The 27,527-nt window shown below is 39.0% G+C and overlaps 1 protein-coding gene across 1 annotated transcript; it reads left to right on the forward strand.

The window, feature by feature from the left end:
• Positions 1-2,422: 2,422 nt before the first annotated feature.
• On the forward strand, positions 2,423-6,590 carry LOC117266785 (tubulin beta-4B chain). The gene is made up of 7 exons (XM_033642132.2): positions 2,423-2,567; positions 2,787-2,895; positions 3,902-4,012; positions 4,189-4,433; positions 4,556-4,878; positions 4,980-5,324; positions 5,515-6,590. Exons 1-7 carry the CDS (start codon positions 2,511-2,513, stop codon positions 5,660-5,662), a joined length of 1,338 nt encoding a protein of 445 aa, XP_033498023.1. The 5' UTR covers positions 2,423-2,510; the 3' UTR covers positions 5,663-6,590.
• The last annotated feature ends 20,937 nt before the right edge of the window (positions 6,591-27,527 follow it).

The following is a 27,527-nucleotide window of genomic DNA, read 5'->3' on the forward strand; positions in this document are numbered from 1 at the left end:
ATACATGTGGTCCCTGCTCCGCCCAGGGAATACCTGTGTTGCAAGTAAGTGTCCAAGGTAAAGGTCTGGAGCTTTCTCTTCTTGCTCATATTAACATATATTAAAACACATTCTGCCATAATTATTAGTTCATAAACTTGCAGTAGCTTTCATAATCCAACATTCTATTATAAACAATCAGCACTGAGCCTACACATAAAAGTAAGTGGTGTGTTATCCACTTTGAAAAGGACATATTTTCTTGATTCAATCACTTTGCAGGAGATGTACTTTTATGACCATAATTTAGTATAACTTTCAAAGCAGAAATCCTTAGCCCCTGGCACATAATATTTCCTGAGCTCCTTTTAGCTGTATCCCTTTCTGATAGTAAGCCTCTGGTTGTGTATACCTGAGTAGTGTGTATATATATATATATATATATATATATATATATATATATATGTGTGTGTGTGTGTCACTTCACCCCTCTCTGCTTTTTATAAAGCAAAATTTATACCTTTAATCCACAGAATTAAAGAGGCCTGGTGTGTTGGATGATACTCCCTTCATCTCTTCTAGGTCAAATGAATCTTTTCAAGGTGAAAATACTTCTACAGTCGCTCTGGTATCCATATAATCCCAGCATTTTGACCTGGAAATCACTCTCTGCTTCAGCCTGCTCCTCTAGATCCAATTTCACCTTGTCAAATTTTATATGTGTCTAAAATGTGAGTTTCTGATCCATGGTGTAGAGGAATTAGATGACGATTTAGTCAATAAAGTAAACTGGGAGCTCTAATTCAGTGTGCAGATTTTCTTCTCCTTTCTGCATGGACCCCTATTATCCGGCACCTGACAGGATTGGATGTGCGCACAACTACTCTGTCTTCTGTAGATTATATTAGTTGCCAATGGTATTGTAATATCGTACTTTTTTTTTTAAGTATCTGCGGATTTGTAGTTTTACTTCAACAAACCACCTTTACAACTGTCTTTCACTTTTCACAGGCTTTCAAGTTTTCCTTTTTTGGTAATTAATACAGTTCGTAAGGATAATTTTACATTACATAACACACTCATCTGGAACAACATGTAGGTAAATACTCACAAACCAGAAATCATTGTTCTTAGGAGCTTGCATTGAAAGAGGAATCTGATCTGTGACCTAGTGCTCCACAGGCTTTGGTGCACTCTTCTATTGTATCAGATCTGTGGCCACCCTGTATTGTAGATCTAGCAACCAGTTCATCAGAACATTTATTGGAAATGCTTAATCACCAGAATAGTATCCTAATCAGGTGAAAAGAAAACAAGTTCTATGAGAATTCACAGATGATCCTTATACAGTTCTACCAAAGGCCAAAGAAGTGAGTTTACTTTCATTTATCCATCTAATGAATTCTTACAAAAGGATTCAAAAAAGAGATAATGGGAAATATACTGAGCCTGTAGACTATTTTGTGCTAGAGTGAATTAGTGAAGGATCTCTGGCTATGTTTTCAGAGCTGGCTCCATTGTAAATCTGACATGGTTGGTAATGTCTGTCAATTATGTAGGAAAAACTTGGAATTTGAGTTAACTAATCAGATTTAATTTTGTTCATAGATGCCAATATATAAAGATCAGGCCCCAAAACAGACAATAGATTGAATTACACCTACCAGTAAACGCCATTGTGCATCAGGTGAGTATGTTATACAGCTCTCCACCACCCTCTTGTGGCGAATGAAGCTACAACAGTTACTTACTCATGATCTTTTTCCATGATGACCTCATGTAGGTTATAGCCTACTTGCAGCTTACTAATTCCAAGGTAAAAAGAGGTGAACTTCAGCATTTTTAACTGAGATGTATCTCATTGTTAAGATTGAAATTTAATTTTGATGCACATAATTTTACAACTTGTGAAGGGGAAATTGAAACTTTGCAACATGTGTCTTTCTGTTGTGAATCATTGCAGACCTTCTGGGGCTAAACATGACAGCACTCTTAAGTATCATTATAGCAAAAAGTGGTTTAAGTTTTGTAGGTTATGTGTTGCCATAAATGATCACCTCTCGCCTCAGTGTTGCCTGTCTTACCCATCATTACCTTTCTTATTTAGAGCCGCAGGCAGGCTCATATATTAGAGATGAAGAGGGACATGACAATGATTGTTAAGCTGTGGGGTTTTCATTGAAATTGTTCCATTCACGCCAGTACAAGCATAAAGGGAGTGTCTCGGGAGTGTCTCTCTACAGAAACGCTCTTGTGTATTAGATTCTATTTTGTGTTACCAAAGCAACGAAACTCCCATAGTACCATCCAATCAAAACTCGAAACCAAGTTCTCTCAACCAATCAGATGCCTGGTGTGCTTTGACTGACATTTAGCCGGTCCAATCGCATTGATCGGCCGGAGTAGTTGGCAAAGTTCCTACCTTCTCAGGTTAGTCCGTTGCTGGAACGTTAGTCCGTTGCTGGAACGTTAGAGCGTTAACAACTTTGTCAGTTTCTGTCGTTGTTTAGAAGTTTTTAATAACCACCAAAATGAGGGAAATCGTTCATCTGCAGGCTGGCCAGTGTGGAAACCAGATTGGAGCTAAGGTAATAATAGTTTTGGGCTAAAGGTGAAGTCTTAACTCACCGAAAAACAGCGTGAATGTCTAATTTGGTTTGGGCGGGCTGACAAAGTAGCTTACTTAGCAACAAAGCTAATGATAGCCTCGGTGTATAACCGCCGACGGTGTTGAGTCGTAATGATAGTTGACCCTAGTTAGCCAGTTAATTTAACTGTTGGTTTTTATTCCCTTTTCCCGGTCCTAGTTCTGGGAGGTGATTAGTGACGAACATGGCATCGACCCGTCCGGGACTTACCATGGAGACAGCGACCTGCAGCTGGAGCGAATCAACGTGTATTACAACGAGGCAACAGGTTAGCTTCACTGTGCTGAGCTACAGAGTTAGATAATCTAGTTAGATCATTTCTAAGGTAGTCACGGTAATTCAATACCACGCGGTAGGCTTGTTAGTACCGTAGACATCCAGCAGGGGATCCATATCCCGCTGGAAGCCATTAGAAACCAATTTTAAGGCCAGCGTGACCTGCATGACTCCTTCCTAGTTACCGTCTCCGTTTCCATGTTAACTTAGAACAAATCAACAAACCTCCACCTAATGATATTTTAGGTCTTAGATAAACGACTTTTTTTTTAGTTTACTCTTAATAGGAGACATTTTATTGTAAGGAAATGACTGGCATCAGAGGGTCACGGAGGTGTAATAGTAGAAAATATAAATGGGCATGTTAATGATAAAGTATAAAATTGGAAAGCCATTTTAGATATAGGTGTTGTACACTCTTGTCATGGGTGGATTATGAGACAGTGGGCCCCTGGGCACAGATATGCAAAAGGCCCCACCATCTCTCCCACAGAGGAGCAAGACACACAGACTTTATGATGGTTTTTCCCCTTTTGTTGTTCTGCTTCTCTTTGTGGTTACTATTTATTTTTGTGGTTTTGTGTTTCTTTGAGGTAAGTTTGTGTTTTATGTGGTTGTTTTGTGTCCTTCTGTAGTTTTGCCTGCTGTTGTAGCTATTTTATGATTGTTTGCAGTTCCTTTGCATCTCTCTGTGGTAATTTTAAGTCTGTTCTTGGTCAGTAATTAGAGTGAAACTTTGCAGATGAAGGCCAGGGGGTGACTCCATCCATGTTTCTTAGGTTGTCTATAAGCACACTAGGCTGTATATTGACATGCCATCCAGCCTCTAAAAACAAGTACAGAAGGCTTTTTTGCTTTGTTTGGTGAACATTTTAATGATGAAATTGTTTGACGCATACTAACAAAAAGAAGAAAAGCAAGCAGGTGTCTACTGATTCAGGCCAATTTATAAATTATTTATCTGTCAATAATTTGTCCATTTGTGTTTCTATCACCAGGTGGCAAGTATGTCCCCCGTGCAGTTCTGGTGGACTTGGAGCCAGGAACAATGGACTCCGTGAGGTCAGGTCCCTTTGGCCAAGTCTTCAGACCAGACAACTTTGTCTTTGGTGAGAATTTGAATGTCAGGAATTCATGTGTGTGAAGTAGTTGAGGGTCTCTTTCAGTGTTTGCACTGCTTACTGTGAGTACATTGTTTCACTTTGCAAGATGAGGTCATGTCTGATGTAGATCCAGGAGGTGTTGAAACAACCGCTGTGATAGATTTCTGTGTTATGTGACGTAGGTCAGAGCGGAGCAGGTAATAACTGGGCCAAAGGCCACTACACTGAAGGAGCTGAGCTGGTGGACTCTGTCCTGGATGTGGTGAGAAAGGAGGCAGAGAGCTGTGACTGCCTCCAGGGCTTCCAGCTCACACACTCCCTGGGAGGGGGCACCGGCTCCGGTATGGGCACGCTGCTCATCAGCAAAATCCGAGAGGAGTATCCAGACCGCATCATGAACACCTTCAGCGTGGTGCCTTCTCCCAAGGTACGTATAATACATGGAAATATTTTAAATTAATCATTTGTTCCTCCACATGCTTTTCTGTGCTTTAATGCTGTTCCTCCTTCCTGCCTTTGTCTCACTTTGCCTTCATGCCACCTCTTCAGGTGTCAGACACAGTGGTGGAGCCATACAATGCCACCCTCTCCGTCCACCAGCTGGTCGAGAACACAGATGAGACCTACTGCATTGATAATGAGGCCCTGTATGACATCTGCTTCCGCACGCTGAAACTCACCACGCCCACCTACGGCGACCTCAACCATCTTGTCTCAGCCACCATGAGTGGAGTGACCACCTGCCTGCGCTTCCCCGGCCAGCTTAACGCCGATTTGAGGAAACTTGCCGTCAACATGGTTCCTTTCCCCAGGCTGCACTTCTTCATGCCAGGTTTTGCCCCCCTGACCAGCAGAGGCAGCCAGCAGTACAGGTAGAGGCAGGAGTGTGCTTTTTAGAGACTGTATCAGACCTTCAAGTTGTATCGTAATGCATTTGAAATAAATCCTAACTGATCTGTCTGTCTTTTTCTAGGGCATTGACAGTTCCTGAACTCACCCAGCAAATGTTCGATGCAAAGAACATGATGGCAGCCTGCGACCCACGCCACGGGCGCTACCTTACAGTCGCGGCCATCTTCCGAGGCCGCATGTCCATGAAGGAGGTGGACGAGCAGATGCTGAACGTCCAGAACAAGAACAGCAGCTACTTTGTGGAGTGGATCCCCAACAACGTCAAAACAGCTGTCTGCGACATCCCTCCCCGCGGCCTCAAGATGGCCGCCACCTTTATTGGCAACAGCACAGCCATTCAGGAGCTGTTCAAACGCATCTCAGAGCAGTTCACTGCCATGTTCCGACGCAAAGCCTTCCTCCACTGGTGAGTAAAGGAAGTCTGTCAGGACAATGGGGAGACATTCCTGTACTTGTGCTGCCCTGTTTTTACCCAAAATTCATACATTAAATTACATTTTCATGCATGACTGTCATTTCATAACCCCAAATCTGTCATAGTACAAGCGACTTCACCAATAGCTATTTTTCAAAATGCATGTATTTACTTGTTTCAGGTACACAGGCGAGGGCATGGATGAGATGGAGTTCACAGAGGCTGAGAGCAACATGAACGACCTGGTGTCCGAGTACCAGCAATACCAGGATGCCACAGCTGAGGAAGAGGGCGAGTTTGAGGAGGAGGGTGAAGAGGAACTGGCCTAGACACCTACCGTGACCCTTTTCTTACTATGCAACAGTTAGGGCTGGTTCATGTGGTTCAATGCATTGTAGAATTATCACAAATTGGCTTAAAATCAATCATTTGGACAATTTCAAAGAAGTGTGCAGTAATTCCACTGTAAGCTGTCAAATGAAATACTGAACGCTTGTCTAGCCTGAACAGGAGCATGAAGGATTTCTACAGCCTTGGTTTTTAAATGTTGTCTATTCTATTTTTTCACACAACTTTTTGCAGTTAACACGTCTGTTTGTTATTCCTACTTTGGATATAAATGTTCTCCTGTTTCCTCTCTGTTTGAAGAGCATCACCTGAACATCACTCTCCCCTGAATGGCAACATTCAAAACATGTCATCATGAATTCATATGGAAAATAAAAACTATATCAGCATTTTGTTAAAACTGTAAGGAGCTGTTAGGCAGAATGAATGGTCAACATTAGTTATGTGTCAGGAAATACCATTTATCATATTTTAAAGTTCAAAGACTACCAACTATCCTGTAAGTCACGGATCAACTTGGCTCTTGATGTTTCCGGCACCTTTTGATCTTGTTTGTCCACTCAGTGGTGTTGTGAAATAGGTAAATGCTCACCCTCTGTTTATTCTTTGTCTTTTTCAAGCTGCTGGTTTTAAATGTATTCGTGATGAAGGAGAATGTAACACTGACCAGTTCAAGGTACCACTGCTGAATCTGACTATTGCTCTGTTTAATGTGGGTGTAATTCTCAAAGCAGAATGAAATAATCTCATTTAGCAAAAAAACCAAACACCTTGCACTGAAAGACTTGAAAGCTGTAAACCGTGTCAGGAACTTGTCACTGCTACATTATTCCTTGTGTGCTTCGACTGGAATGTTTATTGACATAAAAGTTATAGATGGGTTCAAATAAAGACTATGAATTAGTGCTACGCTCTGTGGTTTCTCATGGCTTCTTATAAATGTAACTGAACTATTATATTTGTTTTATCACTGACATAAAGGTTTTACATAGGTGTTTTCATGTTTTAGCTTTGTTAAACCTGATCAGAAATGACATATCTTTTGTTTGGCCTAAATAAAAGCAAATAATTTGAAAGTCATGATACCAGAATTCAAGGACAGAAATAACTGATTGCACATTCTGAAATAGTTTTGGGGACATTTGGCCTTATCCAAATTATGCATCAGGATTATAGATTGTAAACTGCATTTTGTCCTTTCATAGAAATGAATCAATCTTACAGAGGGCCATATATTAAAGAATATATAACACGTATATTAATAAAACAGTGTATGGGCAGACATCACCAGTCATACAGAACAATCACCTGTTAACTGCAGCAGAAGGAAAAGTCAAATAACACCTGGACCTCATCGTGCTATAAAGCTTCCTGTTCCTATTTCTTTTGTTCACATGCAGAAGAGAAATGATAAGGAAACTAAGATATGTATCTCTTATGACATACTTGGATGATTTGTTTTGATCATATCACTTGAATGTGCTTAACTTTGAAGGCTTAAATATATTTTTGTTTCCTGCCTCTGAATTTAAAGATATACTGAACTCGTCTAGCCATAACAGGAGTATGTTTTGCAATTGGTAGGTCTGTTTTTCGTTCTTACTTTGTTTTTCTTTGTTACCAAGGTACCACACATGCTGAAAGGGCACCAAGACAACTGTCCCTTGCTTACAGTCAAGTATAGTGGTGGCAGCATCATGGTTTGGGGCTGCATGAGTGCTGCCGGCTCTGGGGAGCTCGGTTCATTTAGGGAAACATGAATTCCAAGCAGAGCATGATCGCCCCTCTTCAGAAACTGAGCTGCAATGCAGTTTTCCAACATGATGATGACCCAAAACACACCTAGTAGATGACAACTGCCCTGCTGAGGAAGCTGAAGGTGAAGGTGATGGACTGGCCAAGTATGTATCCTGCCCTAAACTCAGCTGTGCACCTGTGGGGCATCCTCAAGCTGAAGGTGGAGGAGGGCAAGGTGTCTTCACATCCATCTGCTCCATGATGTCATCATGGAGGAGTGGGAGAGGATTCCTGAAGCAACCTGTGAGCTCTGGTGAATTCCATGCCCAAAAGGGTTATGGCAGTGCTAGATAATAATGGTTGGCACACAAAATATTGACACTTTAAGCACAATTTGGACATGTTCACTGTGGAGTGTACTCACTTATGTTGCCAGCTGTTTAGATGTTGATGGCTGTGTTTTGAGTAATTTTCAGAGGAAGGTAAATCTATGCTACTATACAAGCTGTACACTGACTACTTTAAGTTATACCAAAGTGTCATTTCTATAGTGTTGTCCCATGACAAGATATAATAAAATATTTCCAAAAATGGGAGGGGTGTACTCACTTATGTGAGAAACTGTACTCCAGAATGTTATGAAGAGTGATCAGATGAATTGCAATTAATTGCAAAGTCCCTCTTTGCCATGAAAATTATCTTAATTCTCTGCTGAAGACTGGGATAAAGCCATTTTCTCTGATGAATCCCCTTTCCAGTTGTTTGGTGCATCTGGAAAAAAGCTCGCCCAGAGAAGAAAAGGTGAGCGCTACCATCAGTCCTATGTCATGCCAACAGTAAAGCATCCTGAGCCCATGCATGTGTGGGATTGCTTTTCAGCCAAGGGAGTGGGCTCACTCACAATTTTGCAGAAGAACACAGCCATGAATAAAGAATGGTACCAAAACATCCTCTGAGAGCACCTTGTCCCAACCATCCAAGAACAGTTTGGTGACAATGCCTTTTCCAGCATGATGGAGCACCTTGCCTTAAGACAAAAGTGATAACTAAGTGGCTCTGGAAACAGAACATCAAAATTTTGGGTCCATGGCCAGGAAACTCCCCAGACCTTAATCCCACTGAGAATTTGTGGTCAATCCTCAAAAGGCGGGTAGACAAACAAAAACCCCCAAATTCTGACAAACTCTAAGCATTGATTATGCAAGAATGGGGTGCCATAAGTCAGGATGTGGGCCCAGGATTTGATTGACAGCATGCCAGGGTGAATTGCAGAGGTCTTGAAAAAGAAGGGTCATCACTGCAAATATTGACTCTTTGCATAAACTTAATATAATTGTCAATAAAAGCCTTGGACACTTACGAAATGCTTGTAATTATACTTCAGTATACCATAGAAACATCCGACAAAAAGATCTAAAAACACTGAGGCAGCAGACTTTGTGAAAATTAATATTTGTGTCATTCTCAAAACTTCTGGCCACGGCTGTAAATGTTCTCCTGTTTCCTCTCTGTTTGTCTGTTTGTTTGAGTATCACCTGAACTTCACTCCCCCCTGAGCGGCAGCATTCAAAATATGTCATGATAAATTCACATGGAAAATAAAAACTAAGTCAGATTTGAAAATCCCTTCAAAGCCAATTTTACTCCTCTTTTAACCCATACTAAGTATGATTTGCAACTTTGGTCCCCGCTATGTCTCTCTTTAGTTGCACGGATAAATTCTATCAAAATGAATCAGTGGAACCAATTTAGACTGCATTTTGGATTTCAAACAACTTTTTTTATTGGGCGGCAGTAGCTCAGTCCATAGGGACTTGGGTTGGAACCGGAGGGTTGCCTGTTCAACTCCCCGTCCGGACCAAAAATATGGAGCGTGGACTGGTAGCTGGAGAGATGCCATTTAACCTCCTGGGCACTGCCGAGGTGTCCTTGAGCAAGGCACCGAACCCCCCAACTACTCGGAGTGCCTGTCCTTGGCGGCCCCACTCTGACATCTTTCCACTTAGTGCATGTATAGGTCCTGTTTGTGCATGTGTGTGTGTTCGGACCTGTGTGTAATTGACAACAGAGTGAAAAAACTGAATTGAATTTCCCCTAGGGGATTAATAAAGTATATTAAAATTAAAAAAATGTATGCTCCAACAAGACGTCAAATGAGTGATGGAAGCCTGTTTATGTAAAGTATCTGTCCATCAAATCGAAGGAAGTTCTCCAGCAGAACAGGCAACACAACTGATAACATCCAACATCCTTGTTCACCTGCTCTCACTTCATCAGATTAACAGCTAAAGTTTCCTTTAACCCTTCTCAAACCACACAGGCTCACATAGACTGAACAGAAATGACATCATATCTTTTTGTTTGGCCTAAATAAAAGCAAATGATTTGAAAGTCATAATACCAGAATTCAAGGACAGAAATAACTGATTGCACATTCTGAAATAGCAGTTTTGGGGACATTTGGCCTTGAGATTTATTCATGAGCAGGATATGAGAAAATAAAATACTTGAAGGTTATTCGGAGTTGAGTGATTGGACCCTCTGCTTGTGCATTTTTAAATGTCTTCCAATTTAGATTTACTATCCAAATGATACTGCAGGATTATAGATTGTAAACTGCATTTTATCCTTTTTTTATACATGAATCAATCTTACAGAGGGCCATATATTAAAGAATATATAACACGTATATTAATAAAACAGTGTATGGGCAGACATCACCAGTCATACAGAACAATCACCTAACTGCAGCAGAAGGAAAAGTCAGATAACACCTGGACCTCATTGTGCTATAAAGCTTCCTGTTCCTATTTCCTTTGTTCACATGCAGGAGAGAAATGATAAGGAAACTAAGATATGTATCTCTTATGAAATACTTGGATGATTTGATCATATCACTTGAATGTGTTTAACTTTGAAGGCTTACATTTAAAGAATATCACCCAGTGACATTAAAGGGCCAGTGTGTAAAATGGGTTGAAAACAGTGACATCAATGGTCAAATTCTAGACTGCAGGGCTCACTCGCTCACCCCTCCCGTCGGGTAAATGACGGTGGCCTCGTAGGGACAAAAAGCCTTGCGCACGCGTTTTTCAGGAGTAGGTCTATCTAGCGACGAGGTGAATATTTATTTAGAAATCTAAACTATGTTACGATACTGTAATGGATCCCTCATGAGCAGGAGACCAGAGGAGCGTTCAGGAAAAAGGCCAGTTTATTTGAGCACTCCAAAAACTCCAGTAACACTCCAGGGGGTAAAAGACTCCGTCCCAAACTCTGACTCTTCTAGCGTAACAGACACACTTCATACACACATACTCATTTACCATGCCGAGTGGGGACCCCCTCCCCTCTCTACTCTGCCAATCTCCAGCCCGCACACTGACTGACAGCGTAGCCTGTAAACAGAGCTCAGCTGTTTATTTAGCCTAGCAATATCTCCGGACTATAGTAGCTGCAATGGACGACTTTGAACGCAATTTTGAAGAGTTTCTTGTAGCGGACACAGACCCAGAGCCATACCTGTTTGAGCTGGAGCATACAGATGAGGAACTCCATGTGTTTGATGCTGAGCGGGCGAGAAGAGAGGCTGAATGCACAGAATGGGATTCGGTGCTACTGCTGCCATCGTTGGGGAGATATCACCAGGAGGAAAAGCGCCGCAGAGAGTGCATCACAAGGAGTGAAGTTGCGTCTTCTTTTCCTCGCAGATGACGGTTCGGGTTCATTCTCTCCTGTTGCGTGGTAAGTGTGGTCCATTCGCAAACTTTTTAACTAAAAAAACTTTTCACTACTCTCTATCGACGAACTACTAACACTCTCTGCTATTTCCTCCTCCTCCTTCTTCCTTCCTTCCGCTGTCTTCGTTGGTTTATTTATACACGGGAAACACATTCTCTGGCTGGCTGGATTGTCCGCTCGGTCTGCTGTACATACATGGCGGCGCAAGATGGTGACCTCTCTAAAGCAAGGCCCTTGCTATATATATATATAAAAGCATAATTGTAAGGCTACGAAAACCAAATGAATTTTATTTTATAGCGATTATACACTTGTATAAACATATTAATGGGTAGAATATTCAGATTCAGATTGACAATAAACCATGCCAAATATTACACACTGGCCCTTTAAATTGGATATTTGTGCGTGTGTGTGTAACACACAAGTTAAAGTCTAAGATGAGGGGGATCTGAAAGAAATGAAGTCTGAAAAATCAGATCACTGAGGACAATTACAGAAGATGTTAGATTAAAAAAGGTAAATGAGTCACATGACTTGATCAAGCTATACCAATGATCCAAATAAAAATGAGTCTATTCTATTAATTTATCATTAGGTTTGTTATGATTATTTTCTTAACTGCAAATATGTTGAGAAATACAATTATCATACAATCAAAAGCAAATCTGATCATCATTTAGCACTTTTATGAAATTGAATCTATAAAGGTACAACATGTCAGTACATTTTCAGATTTGTCGTGTGCTGCTGCCTTCTGTATGTGCATGCACACACGCACGCACGCACACACACACACACCCACACACACACACACACACACACACTGTGCTGTGTTTTCTCCTCCCAAGCTCCTCTTGACAGTCAGCTCTGTCTCAGCCTCCTCCACACATGGAGCTTTGGCTGCCTGGATGTGGCTCCTATCATCAGTCATGTTAGGATACTTATTGAAAACTGGATTTCTGTTTCTTGCCAGAGAATAATCATCAAACATCATTATCCTCATGGGATTTGCAATAATGAGCAATAAAATTCTTCAGAGAAAAAAACCCATTTTGCTACACCAACATCACAACAGCTTTTATATAAAAATATATAGTTCTGTACATGCAGCTATCAAACAAATATAGCCCATGGACTTTAATAACTTACAAAGCTGCCATTATTCACCAACGACTTCTGACTTCAACCAAAATCCTAAATGAGCACAGAATCTGTCATACAAAAATAAGGTTTGTGGAATATGTGGTAAAACATTAAATAATGGAGAAACTACAAATATAAGTCTACAGTCAAACCATGCCAATACATGGAAGTGCAACTGGTACAACTAGTGAGTGCTGAAATGAATCTGCAGGTTATTGTGTGAGAGCGGAATCTGGTCTTCGTGCTCCGATGCAAGTGTGCTCCACTCTGCAGTTACTGTATCGCCTGCAGTAGAGAACACTGCAGAGACACTGATGACTGGAATACACTGGTATCTACTGGCCAACTTGGAAATCAGAGGAAGCATCAGCTGATTGTTACTCCACCAACTGAGAGCGTCCTCAGAAAGAGAGAGGGATGGAGAAATACAGTTGTTAGCTCTGGCAAAGGCTGACATGGGCTGCTGCTGAACTGTGGCATCAGTGAAGGTCTGCCCCAGAAGACTCTCCAGCAGAGAAGATGATGACGCTCTTCTTTTGGTAGCAGAGCTTTGGGGCTCTAGTTTCCCGGCGCAGCGTAGGGTGGCACAGGGTGGTGAACCCCGTGCAGAGCTAGTTTCGAGCAGCGCAACCCGAGGCGCGCTCAGTTTGGTAGTTTGGCAGACCAAGGTGCACTGAGATAGGTGTGGTGGCGCAGCAGGAGGAGGTGTTGACAGATCCAGCTTGGTGCAGTGACAGTTTCGTGCCAAAAGGCTTCGCCGATGGTGCGCTAAAAGCTCGCCAGCTGAAACCAGGGCCCGTATTCACAAAGATTCTCAGAGTCCTCTCAGAGAGCTCCTAACTTAGCCTAAAAATTCCTAGCAAGGAATCTTAGCTTAAGAGTGATTCAGGAAGTTTCTGAGAACAACTCTGAGCAAGGAGGGGGCAGAAACGTTTATCTTAGTGAGGAGGTGTGGTTGACCCCGTTGCTAGGTATGACGCAGTCTGCTAAAAGCTGTGATTGGTTGTTACAAAAAGAAAAAAAAAAAGCGCTCCTAGTAATGAATGGACAGTGAAATCAACCAATCATAGAACTCAGACTGTAGGCTATTAAGAAATGTGTAATCGTGAAAATAATTTTATGTCATGATGATGAAACTCAGCAAAATTAAATTAATTGTTACACAGCTTCAAAATGTTTAAACATACCTCATTCACATGCCGATTATTATATTGATTTGCTTATTGTTATGCAAATCAATATAATAATCAGCCATGCTGGTAATTTTACTACTTAATCTATTTGATATTAATGGTGGACACAGACTCAGCTGTCAGCAATTACTGTGACTGCTGGCCTTCTTGTAAAAAGCGGTTTGATTTGGCAGAATGACCAAAACAACGAACGAAATGGAGAAAAAAAGAACGAGAAAGCTGAACTGGACAGAAGAGCAGTGCCTGCTGTTGGCACAGCTCGTGGAGGAGAACAAAGGAGTTTTAAGAGGGAAGTTCGGTCCCGGGGTCACGGCACAAGGGAAGAGGTAGACTTGGGAGCGCATTGCCCGACAAATCAATGCGTCGTTCCCTCTCCTTTTACGCACAAGCGATGATTGTGAGAAGCGCTGGTACGTGCTGCAATCCAAAGCGAGCGTTATTGTGTTACTACGCTGGGTGGGAAAAGTAAGCTCATCGCTGATGAGGTCAACCACAAACATTATCCCTGCACTATCAAGCCGGTAGCTTCTTATTAAACCACTGTCGTTCAATATACGGAGAATATCTCTCCTTCCTCTCTGTCTTTCCACCATCTTCTCTGTTTAAGACACTCTTAGGCTTCTTAAAAGTCCTCTTCCCTCCTCTTAACAGTTTTTCACCTTAGGAGCTCTCTTAAGACCTAAGATGCTTTGTGAATAACTTTTATCTTACCAAGGGAAAATTCTATCCGCCGCCCTTATTTATTTGAGCCAGAATACTCTGACGAAGAGCTTCGTGAAATTGAAGAATGGAGGAGGAGAGAGAGAGAGAGAGAGAGGCACAACAGGTAGAGGACGACAGAGGAGGAATGGCTGCTGGAAGGATTTAGCTCTGGAGCTCGGTGGTGTAACGTTACCTGTGAATGCTGTACTCCAATGCCCACAGAAGAGGAATACCTCTGTTGCAAGGAATGGGACCGGTTGCAGCCTTAGCTAAATGGTAAACAACAAACATGGCAGCACACCGGTAAGGTAAGACAACACGTTTACATTTCGTTTTCTATATGTTCTCTGACATTTATCCTAACGATAACGATAACGTTGAAATAAACCGAAATTTCCCTTTAAGATAAGGATCATTTCTTCTGTCTTGATGCCGGCCTGTTTCCAGCTTCAGAGAGTAAAATTCATAATGTGGCAGCAAACCTCCTAAACCTGGCCATCCACTCACCATCACAACAGCTACTATTAAACAGCATTTACAATGCCCCTTTTATAAATGCTGTCCTGTTTTTACTGCACTGTGACTGCTGCATCATTATATTCATTACCTTAACATCATGACTAAAGACACAGTTAGAATGGAGTATAACCAGCAGACCCTCCTAAAGTCCTTCCCCTCTGTTATAAAGCCACTACAACAGCTTCTCTTACTGTCAATAATGCTTCTTTTACAGCTCCTATTGATGTTACCACTGCTTATAACTTTACTCTTAACTTTGCAGTGATAGCAGTGTTATTAGTACTGATACTTAGACTGACATCTACAAACAGTATAATTGCTGCTACTTGTCACTCCACTATGTCATTCCTGCCTTGTTATTTAAATTTTGTATAGTTTCTATTTTATTTATTTTCTTATTCTTATTTTACATACCTATACTGTATATGTTGGATTTGCACTATGCCATTAACCTTTTTATTTGTGAACCATTAACCTGTTTACATTTCAAGATTTGTGGGCATTTTTTGCACATTATTGATAATCCTCATTGTTTATATTTTGTTAGTTTGCATTCTATATTATGCATGTATTACTTTCCTTCCATCTAAACTGTTTGCTCTGCTGGTGAACTCACTCTAATGATTCAGTGGCAGAAGCAAAGGGCTTTAAGAGGGTCTAACCAACAACAACAATCTAAAACTGCTCTGTAAGCTCTTGCAATCGCTTTCAATTTTATTACAGTTCATAAACTGAGATCAAAATAAAATAAGACTATATATATTGATTTTGGAAGTGTATCGCCTTGTCCTGTTTTTGAGTCATTATAATAACCTAAACACAGCTTTAAAATAGAACAAATGAATGGAACATTTGCTGAAGAACCTCCTAGTCTTTTCTTCTTTTACAATTTTTAAATCTATCTGTAAGAAGCTTTTTAAAGAAAGCTGTGAAGGGAAAAAAAAGTCATAACACTAACCAAACTGAACACTTATCTTCATCCTAAAATAATCAATACTTATCAATATCTAAACTTTATCATGACTAATTTACAACCTAAACTTATTAAAACTGATCAATATCTATCCTAAACTTATCATTATGTCTCTAAACCAAAGAAAGGAAAAGACAGAGCTGTAGAGAAACACTAACAAACGGTGTGTGTGTGGCGGTGGAACTGACACTAAGTACACTATACCTGATGGTGCAGCTAAGCGTGGCGCTTTACCTGTGAGGAGTTACTTACAGCTCTGCTCTGCATGGAAAATTGTTACACCATCGCCGTACTTCCGCTGTCACTTCCACCTGATTAGCACGCGGAACCCAAGCAGACATGTGTACGAAGGGTCTGCCCACTTGGTAGAGTGTTACATGCAAATTAGTAGCCGTGGCCGAGCGTGCGATGTCGTGCAATGTCTGCTCCTCCCCCCCTTCATGCCGTGGACCAGAGGCGGGTGGCTGGCGGCGATCACAGTGTCTCTCCTGCTCCCTCCATCTCCTTCTCAGCCTCTTTGCACAAGGCTGTGTTAGAGAGATGGGCAGAGGAGGAAAAGGAAGCCACAGGTCAATCTAGTTGGGTTAAGAAGAATGAGACAAATCATTTGGGTTGAGGCAGGTCTATTTGACAAATCTTATTTTTCATGAGCGACTCGATCCAAAAAACTGAAGGCCAAAGTTCAAAACTATAAGTTGTTGTTACAATATGACTGCAAATTAAGCCGGATGCGACTAGTGAAGTCGCATCATGAGTGGAGTTTGTTTCCCCACAAATCATCTTTGGCCAAGTATACACACCTGCCTGCAAAGAGTACACAAACCCAACATGTGAAAAGTTTTTCACATTATTAGTTATTCTTTGAGTAACCTGTCACCAGGTTACTCAAAGAATTGTTGTTAAACGGTGACAGCTGAGTGAGATTTTAATCAGTAAGACTCACAGTAAGTGCTGCTAATAGAGTGCTCTTTGTTAAAACAGAGAGAGGAAGAAGAGTTTTCATTTGATGCAACATGGTCAAATTATCACATTGGTGTAATCACACCATTATGTCACTGCTGCTTTGTAATTTTTACTTTGTATCTATTGTATTTCTATTCTTATTTTACATACCTGTATATGTTGGATATGCACCATACTATTAACCTGTTTACAAGTTTAAGTTAAGTTTATTTACTTTATTAATCCCCCTGAGGAGAAATTCAATTTTTTCACTCTTGCTTGTCAGTTACACACAGGTCTGAAAGACACACACATGCACAAACAGGACCTATACATGCACAAAGCGGAGGGGGCTGCCCTTGGTGAGGTGCCCCGAGCAGTTGCTCAAGGGCACCTCAGCAGTGCCCAGGAGGTGAACTGGCCCCTCTCCAGCCACCAGTCCACACTCCATACTTTTGGTCCGGACAGGGACTCACAGGTGACCCTCCGGTTCCCAACCCAAGTCCCTATGGACTGCGCTACTGCTGCCCCAAGCCTAACCATTTGCATGCTATATATTTGTACTCTTTTCTTGTGCTGTACAACAATTTCCCTCTGGATAAATAAAGTACTATCTTGTCTTTATTTTGTTGTGTTTTGTTTTTTCAAATTCTCTATATATCTGTACTTATTTATTTCCTCGTGCTGCTGCAATACCTGAATGTCCCCTCTGAGGATCATCAGAGGCTTATCTGGTCTTATCTTATTTGTATGAGTCAATATATTATGGACATTTCATGTAGGGTAAATTAGCCACAGCTTATCTAACTGATCACTTTGTTTGTAAATACCATGAATCATTTTATCAGTCCTGGTGGTAGCAGCATCAGCCAACCAGCACAGAGACACACACACACAGGTAAGCTACATGCCCTCAGGTGAGCTCTGATGTCATAGGCTACGTTCAGACTGCGGGCAAATCACATTTGTTTCCCAAATCAGATCTTGAATAGAGACTATCCACACTGTAATTTGCAGGTAATCAGAGTGGATTTGTTTGTCCAGACATTACCAAACTATCTGCATGGGTTGCTTTGGTAATGTCGTAGACACCAGTAACTACGTAGCAACGCTAGTGATGTGGCTTTCCAACACGGAAGCATGAGAAATAGAGGTCCATCATTGTGCCCTCCAGTTTATTTTCACTAAGTGATGTGACAGTGACGTTGACCTTTGGTTGTAGAGTACATGTTCTTGCTATTTGCTGCCTCTTTTGTGTTTTATCTGATTGTTGGTTTTATCAGACAGTATTTGCACGTTTTAATTTTTCTCGTTTCTTCACTGTTTTGTGAAGCACTTTGAGCTTCAGCCCCTATATGACAGGTGCTAAATAAATACATTTATTATTATTATTATTATTATTATGTTTCAAAAATTGATGACTTCTTAATTTTTAAGTACTTATTAATATAACCTTTATGCATGTATTGCTTTTTTCTTTTCCTAAGTTGCATCTAAACGTTTTGCTCTGCTGTTGAACTCAATCTAATGACTCAGTGACTGAAGCAAAGGGCTTTGACAATGTTCCATCCAAATGTACTATATTTTCATTAAATGCAATGTAAACAGGTACAGGCCTCAAAGTTGATTTCATTCAACTGTTTATGTCTCATACTTGACATGAACCAGTGAAGAAAATGCCAGGAGCAACGCAGCTACTTGAAAGAGAGTTTCAATTTCAGCCACAGGAGGTGAGGAGTGCACAGTATGAGCTCCATAACAGGTACCCTGTGGAGTTTTTGATCACTAGTGGAACTATGGAGTAATGTTTTGATGACTGGGTTCCTGTTTTGTTTGTGTCTTGTGATTGATTAGCATGTGTGCGAGGACACATATGTACATGCATGAGCATGCGAGTGGCACGATACACATTCCTTATTATTACTGACATGTTGTGTAAACATGGATGTAAAAAATACAAATTAACTGCAATCTATTATTTATTCCCTCACTACATCTTTATATTCAAATGAGCATTCCCTGTGACTATGATTACTGAGTGTGACAAGGTTTGAAGCTGCTTATTAAGTCTGTAATTCTGTTACATTACGTACAGTATCACCGTGGCATTAACACTTAACACCTAGGAATGAAAGACTGAACTAAACTCTCACAAAAGAGTGCAGGCTTTGAGATTAAAAAAATTAGACCTGTGAAATACTGACCCCTTGTGGCTAAAATTATTAACACTATTATAACTGGCTTGTTGGCCACAAAAACAGGAGGGAGATGCATGCCAAATTCAGCAGTAATAAACAGAAACTGATTAAACTAAGTCACTAATGATCAAATAATAATTGCAGTGAGGTGTGGAAGTCAGAATCAGCGGTGGATGAGAGTGCATTGATGCAGTGATTAATGTGAGGTGCATGTTATCATCTATCATTTATTCCCTCACTACATCTTTACTTCTGTATCTATCTACCAATGTAGGCTCAGTATTCAGCTGACGTTCACACTCAACACCTGGAAATGACAGATTTGCTTATACTTTGACAAAAGAGTGCAGGCTGTCATATTAATCTATGAGACCTGTCAACTCCTGACCTCTTGTGGCTGAAATTAGTCTAAAATCGTATCAAATACTGATCAAAGTTGTTAAAGCATGGGAAATTGTTTCTGTCAAGTTATTGCCTTCACATAATGCAGTGTAATAAAAATCAGTTGGAATATTGTCAGTCGACCCTCCTAAAGTCCTCTTACTCTGTCAATTATCAATTGTCTATTTTTACAAAAGCTTTGCTGCTGTTGAACTAATTTCAGACTGAGAAAGGGCTGTAAGATAATACAAATATTATTTTATGATTATTAGTATAATACAAAAATAATACTTTTGTAACCATTTGACAATGTTTCATCCAAATATGTGCTTCCTCTTCTCACACTGTCAGCGGTTTCTAACAGTTGCTTTTAAGTTCTCATCAGTTTTTATCCTGAGCAAATAAATCAGACATAGTTAGGGATGATATAAGAATAATTACAAATAGCTCATTGGTTCAACAACAGCTGGGCACTGTAGTTTGTAACAAACATTACTCAAACAGTGAATAGTGCATTTGTTGCAGACTTTTCCAGCTAAGATTTCATTAATATTTGCTGCATTAGTGAGTATTTTCCACAGCAGGATGTTGTATGTTGGATTTACTCAAAATAAACACAGTGTGTGTTCATGGTGAAGAGTGAACATGTGACCCAGTGAAAGGATGTGACTCACTGATGAGTATTTAATAGCTGTGTTACAACAGCGGAGGTCTATGGCACATTTAAATAAGATATACTGCATTAGGTTTTAGACACAGATAATACTTGTTAGTCGGATCAATTAATTGTTGGATTTGGTCTTTTCATGAAATGTGTTGACACTGATAATAATGTATAATATCACCAGACTCATTCTTGATAAAAGTTTAGTAAAGAAAGTCTAGAAGAATTCTTACCATTAATGTACAGTGTATCCTGAGGATCTTATAGAAATTTAAAGATGTGAAATTGACTTTTAACAGTCAAACAGTGACAGGAGGAAAAGGCTTAAAGAGGGTCTAACCCTCTGTACCCAAACCCTTTGATAATGGGTTTGCTCACACACTAGTTTCACAAACTATCTAACACTGGTGTATAGATTCTGGAAATGTGTTTTACCTGCTAATCATTTCATATACTGGGATGCAACCAATCAATTAGACATCTATAATATTGACACCGGAAGACTGGTATTAGTGCTGTTTAAATGGGTTTCAATGGAACAATGCAAAAATGCTCTTATAGCCCTTTCCTTTGTACACAGTCTTTTACAACTTTTTAAACTTTAAAAAGTTTTGTGCATAAAGTGTAGAGGAAAAAACAAGGTGGAAGGCTTATCTTAACATTTAGATATACTAGGGTTTTCTCTCTTTATCTTGTTGTTAGAATTTGTTTTAGATTGTTTACTGAACTGTGTCAAACAAAAAAAAGGCAGTTTATCATTGCTCAGTAACAGAAGCAAAGGGCTTTAGGAGGGTCCACCCACCCTAACCCCAACCCTCTGGAAATGTTCCATCCAAACATGGTTCTTGTTGTTTACACAATAATTTACTATCAAACACTGATTTATACAGTGTTATAGTTTCTGGAACTTAGTTTTAAGTTGTCATCAATTTAACTGATGTAAGAAATAAACTAGATATTGTAAATGATAGCATCTCAAGAATTATAGTAACAACTACGGAAAACAGATTTGAATGGAACATTTTCTTGACACCCTCCTGAAGCCGTTCCTGCTTTAATGCACTTTTCATGAATATATGATTATGAGTTAAAAGACTTACTATTACTTTTGAACATCATTAAGTACATATAAATAATGACAAAAATGTGTAAATGTGTCTTTGTGTGTGTGTGTGTGTGTGTGTGTGTAAGTATATATGTAGATGCTTGCTGTTGTTTATTTTAAAAACACAGAAAAATTTAAGAGAAGACGAATCATTACTCAGTAACAGTAATAAGAGTAAAAGAAGCAAAGGGCTTTAGGAGGGTCCACCCACCCTAACCCTAACCCTCTGGAAATGTTCCATCCAAATATAACAAACCAACAACAACTATCTAAAACTGCTCTGTAAACTCTCACAATTGATTTGACCTTGTTTTCAGTCTGTAAACTGAGATGTAATAAAAAACAGACTATAGATATTGATTTTATAAGAGTATTTCTTGTCCTGTTTCTCAGTCATTATAATAACCTAAACACAGCTTTAAAATGGAACAAATGAATAGAACATTTCCTGGAGACCCTCCTAAAGCCTTTCCTTCTTTTACACTATTTAAATTTATGTTGATGAAACTTTTTTTTAAAAAGTGGAGACAGAAAAAACATGATGACTCTAACATTTACTATCTACAAAAAGTTTTCTTTTGTTTGTGTTGCTTTTTAGAAGATGAGAGGGGAAGAGTTTAAAGCCTTATAATTACTTATCTATATCTTAAACTTACCATTACTTGCTAATGACCTGAACACTATATCTATATCCTCAACTTATCGATTCTTATCAATGTCTTAGACTTATCATTACTTAGTTAGGACATAAACTTAACATAATTTATCTATAAACTAAATTTAACACTTATTTATATCCCAAAATACCAACATTTATCAATATCCTGAACTTGTCATTACTCAGTAACAGTAACAAGAGTAAAAGAAGCAAAGGGCTTTAGGAGGGTCCACCCACCCTAACCCTAACCCTCTGGAAATGTTCCATCCAAATATAACAAACCAACAACAACTATCTAAAACTGCTCTGTAAACTCTTACAATTGATTTGACCTTGTTTTCAGTCTGTAAACTGAGATGTAATTAAAAAACAGACTATAGATAATGATTTTGTAAGAGTATATCTTGTCCTGTTTCTAAGTCATTATAATAACCTAAACACAGCTTTAAAATGGAACAAACGAATGGAACATTTCCTGGAGACCCTCCTAAAGCCTTTCCTTCTTTTACACAATTTAAATTTATGTTGATTAAGCATTTTTAAAAATGTGGAGACAGAAAAAACATCATGACACTAACCTTTACTATCTACAAAAAGTTTTCTTTTGTTTGTTTTACTTTTTAGAAGATGAGAGGGGAAGAGTTTAAAGCCTTATAATTACTTATCTATATCTTAAACTTACCATTACTTTTGACCTTTACTCTTATCTATATCCTCAACTTATCAATATTTATCAATACCTTAAACTTATCATGACCTATTTACAACCTAAACGTATCACTTTTTTTATAAGCTAAATTAATTACTACCTATCAATATCTTAAACTCAGGGTTGGAAATTAACTTTTTGGAAAACCTGCCAATGTGGCTGGTGGATTCCACAATCTAGCAATCACTGAATAGATTATCATTGTCTTTTTGGCTGCTGAGTGAAGCAAATCTAGCAGCCACTTCAATATTTTACCAGCTTGGCTGGTGGCTGCTGCTAATTTTCAACCCTGCTTTATCATGGCTCAGTTAAAACATAAACATAACATTACTCATCTATAACCTAAATATTGCACTAATCTATAACTTAAATTTATTGATACTTACCAATATCTTACACCTAACATTACTGAGTTAGAACATAATCTTAACATAATTTATCTATAAACTAAATTTAACACTTATTTATATCTCCAAAATACCAATATTGATCAATATCCTGAACTTGTCATTATTCAGTAACAGTAACAAGAGTAAAAGAAGCAAAGGGCTTTAGGAGGGTCCACCCACCCTAACCCTAACCTTCTGGAAATGTTCCATCCAAATATAACAAACCAACAACAACTATCTAAAACTGCTCTGTATAAACTCTCACAATTGATTTAACCTTGTTTTCAGTTTGTAAACTGAGATGTAATTAAAAAAAGACAGACTATAGATAATGATTTTGTAAGAGTATTTCTTGTCCTGTTTCTCAGTCATTATAATAACCTAAACACAGCTTTAAAATGGAACAAATGAATGGAACATTTCCTGGAGACCCTCCTAAAGCCTTTCCTTCTTTTACACTATTCAAATTTATTTTTGATTAAGCTTTTTTTTAAAAAAGTGGAGACAGAAAAAACATCATGACACTAACCTTTACTATCTACAAAAAGTTTTCTTTTGTTTGTTTTACTTTTTAGAAGATGAGAGGGGAAGAGTTTAAAGCCTTATAATTACTTATCTATATCTTAAACTTACCATTACTTATTTAGTACCTTTACTCTTATCTATATCCTCAACTTATCAATATGTTAGACTTGTCAAACTTAACATTACTTATCTATAACCTAAATTTAACACTTTTTTATATCCCAAAATACCAATATTTATCAATGTCCTAAACTTGTCATTACTCAGTAACAAGAGTAAAAGAAGCAAAGGGCTTTAGGAGGGTCCACCCACCCTAACCCTAACCCTCTGGAAATGTTCCATCCAAATATAACAAACCAACAACAACTATCTAAAACTGCTCCATAAACTCTTACAATTGATTTGACCTTGTTTTCAGTTCATTAAGTGAGATGTAAATTAAAAAAAACAGACTATAGATAATGATTTTGTAAGATTATTTCTTGTCCTGTTTCTCAGTCATTATAATAACCTAAACACAGCTTTAAAATGGAACAAATGAATGGAACATTTCCTGGAGACCCTCCTAAAGCCTTTCCTTCTTTTACACTATTCAAATTTATTTTTGATTAAGCTTTTTTAGAGAAAGAGGAGGACAAAAGAGTCATAACACTAAACTTAACTATCTCAAAAAGTTTTGGGTTATTTTTTTGGAAGAGGAAAGGGGAAGAGTTCAAAGCCTTATCTATATCCTAAACTTACAATTACTTATTAATGACCTAAATTTAGCTCTTATCTATGTCCTCAACTTATCAATTCTTATCAATGTCTTAAATGTAACACTGATCTATAGCCTAAACTAATCAATACTCATAAATATCTTTAACTTACCATTAATTATTTATAACCTAAACTTAACAAAACTTACCAATATCTTAAACTGAACATCTTTTATCCATAAACCCTAATCTTAACACTTACTTACATCCTAAACTTACCTATAACTTAAATTTATCACAACTCATCATTATTCTTAATGTGGTACTACTTAACAATATCTTAAATTAATCTAAACTTATTATTATGTCTACATACCAAAGCTTTTTTTTTGTTTTTGTTTTTTTGTTTTTTTTCCAAAGGAGTAAACGAAAGGGCTGTAGGGAAAGATTAAGAAACAGGTGTGTGTGGAGATGGAATTATCACTAAGTATACTATACCTGTGCCGAGATACTTACAGCTCCGTACCGTATGGGGAAGTGGTCCACCATCGCCACACAGCAGCTGTTGCCTGTGACTGTTCTGCAAGGGGAACCCAATCAGGAATAGTTACAACGGGCCGGTACTCTTGGTCGAGACTTACCTGCATAGCAAAGTGCCTCGGCAGCACCTCCCTCCCTCCTTGCTGCCGACTGGAGGCGAACTGCTGGGGGCGTTGGCGAATTCTCTGCTGCTCCCTCCATCTCCTTCTCAGCCACCTGGTCGAAGGCTGTTAAAGAGATGGGCAGAGGAGGAAAAGGAAGACACAGGTAAAAAAAAAATCCATTAACATGAACTTTATTTTTGTTAAATAATCTACTCTAAAAATGCCTGCTGGGATTTTTCAGTGACTGATTTCCTGTATTTTCAAGAACCGCTGTAGGCAACCTCCACAAAAGGCAGTGCTCTTAGTGTGAACATTTACAGCAGAGTGAGTGTACAGCATGAACTACTTACACCCCTCCGGGCAGCCTCCTGCTCTCTACCCCGTGGCCCTGGGGTGGATGGCTGGGGGGTGGAGCTCCTCTGTGGCAAAGCAGCGTTCACCTGATGGCCGGAGGTGGACGGCTGAGGGCTGGAGCTCCTCTCTGGCTGCACCTGTAAGTAAGGGTGGGGGGGAAATCCATTATTAGATGCATCGCAATGTCGACATGGACGATCGAACATCCATTCACAAATGTCAAAAATCAAGTATCCAAATTGAAGTTGATGACATGTTGTTGACTGAACCAAAAACTGAATGGTTTGGGACACACTAGGTATGCTGGAGAAAGAGACTGAAATTTGTGCCCCCTTTTCTATCATTCAATCCACACCAAATAATTGGAATCAAACCAAAATGTGAGGTACCCAAAGAATTCCACCCTTACCAGTGAGCCAGAGGTGGATGGCTGAGAGCTGCTGTCCTCCTCCCGCTTCCTCTTGTTTCCCTGTTAGTGATATGGAGAGAGGGAGAAAAGGACACAGTTAGCTTGGACTTTTTTCACTTAAATCCCTTTTAGACTGATGCAGTATAGTGGGATCAATCAAACCAATCATGACATTAGGAGAGCAGGTCTGATTTAACTGACTTTGTTCATACTATTGCACAAGTTACTGGTGAATCTACTTTCTCTCAGCTTGTCTGCTCTATTCTTCAGTTTTCCAAGTTTGTTTTTTGTCATTAGCTCCTTATTAAAACCCTTGCTTGTTTGATCTTTTCTTATTTTGACAGGTAAGAGTTTCTGATATTACATTAAAAGAGGCACAACAGGACAGTCAGGTTGACACTACACTGGACAGGTTGACACTTTCAAATACACTGTCTTGTGTGTGTATATGATGGTTTTATCTGCTATGCAGCTATGCTGCACTATGTGCCCAAAACAAATTTCCCGTTTGAGACAATAAACTTATCTTATCTCACTTTATCGTCAAACCAGCAACCATCAGCTATTAAAGCAATCTTCGTGTCCGTTTCAGATAAATCGGTGGCTTCCTTTGAAAGTAAACCTCAGTTTTTTCGAGCTACCATTAAACACAACAGAAACCTGACCAACATATTGTAAATAAATGTTTGTATTAAACAATGCATGTCAGCGACATCATCAAATTTCATCAAATTTCGGTAAACTTATTTGATGTTAGCTTGTTTGTCCTTGAACTACAGACGTGAATTACAGCTTTCCACCTTCACAGTACCATGACTGGAGACTTGATAAACGCTTCAAACACTTTCAAAGACTTTAAAGTAACTTCTTTTACCTTTTTAGTGTCATTTCAATTATTCAAAGTTAGGCCCACACTAATATTTGTTAACAAGATAAGTGAATTCATGAACTAGAACTTCAAGCTAACATCAATATAGCTAACAAACTAATTAATCAGTCGACGCCCACAGGCTAATTTAACTCAAAACACCCTAAAAAGCTTTACAGTTGTTTAAAAGGTTTGTTTTATTACCCTCTCCATGTCGAAACTGAGGTCAGTCAGTAGTCCGTTGGGACTGTTTTTGGTCGCTGGTTGTAGCTTGAAACTTGCTTGGTTCAGTATCTCTCTCTCTGAGTTCAGGAGTGAAATGGTGACTGACAGCAGAGCCACCTGTTTATATACACAACCCATAGCAACCATAGAATCCTAACGGCCTTTCGTCATTAACGTCAGTAATTGCCTTATTTAAATAAAGCAGCCTACGTCACTTACCTGACTTGTAGCTAATAATTTAGCTTCCTAGGAGGTTTGAACTTAAACAGCCCCGACAATTAAGGCTCTCTGTTCAGCAGCGTTTAAACCACCAGTACGGTCTGGCTGTCTATTAATCAGTTTGACCAAACTTTATTTACGAAATGTTGCTTCACAGTACATCGTCCATGCTGCTATAAAAACAAGCACAGAGATGTCATTGAATTATCTTTTCCCCGACACGCTTCTATGTATTTTCAACATGGAGTTAAGATTTGTGACTTACTGAGTAGATTTGTACTGTTAAAACATCTTTTTACATCCTGGTACATCATCACTACTGTGCATGTGTTGTTTTCACATCTCTTGCTCACAAATATTACAGATTGGAGATCTGAATATTTCCAGATGGCTGATCTGCATGTGCTGATATTATATTATATTATATTATTTTATCATATCATATTATATTATATTATATTATATTATACTGCCTGAAGAGAAACTTCAGCTTTATGAAAGCTTAAACTTCAAAAATGACATGAAAAAGACATGATGCAGTTCACATTACAATCAAAACAGCATAATGAATCCACCGTGATTCAAAGTTGTAAAACTATAAAACATGAAAAAAGTCAGAGTGAATAGAGGCAAGCCTGAAAAATGTAAATAAATAAGAAATAAAATATGTAACAGTACCTGACCTTTGACCTTTGCTTCATTTAATGAATTGTTTCAAACACGTCATAGAAATAATGTCTGTAGATGTAGAAGCATCATTAGACTGAACCACTGACACGACTTGGTACCAGTGAGAAGGTGGGAAACCTTACTGTTTTGTCAAGTCTACAGTTTCCAACTTTATTTT

Source organism: Epinephelus lanceolatus, chromosome 15, assembly GCF_041903045.1.
Source record: "Epinephelus lanceolatus isolate andai-2023 chromosome 15, ASM4190304v1, whole genome shotgun sequence".
Classification (NCBI taxonomy): Eukaryota; Metazoa; Chordata; class Actinopteri; order Perciformes; family Serranidae; genus Epinephelus; species Epinephelus lanceolatus.

What these genes read in the sequence shown, in the direction of transcription:
- LOC117266785 (XM_033642132.2), top strand. Translation starts at nt 2,511, where the DNA reads ATGAGGGAAATCGTTCATCTGCAGGCTGGCCAGTGTGGAAACCAGATT. An exon ending in ACCAGACAACTTTGTCTTTG is followed by an intron (nt 4,013 to 4,188) that starts GTGAGAATTTGA and finishes TATGTGACGTAG; the next exon opens with GTCAGAGCGGAGCAGGTAAT. An exon ending in AGAGGCAGCCAGCAGTACAG is followed by an intron (nt 4,879 to 4,979) that starts GTAGAGGCAGGA and finishes GTCTTTTTCTAG; the next exon opens with GGCATTGACAGTTCCTGAAC.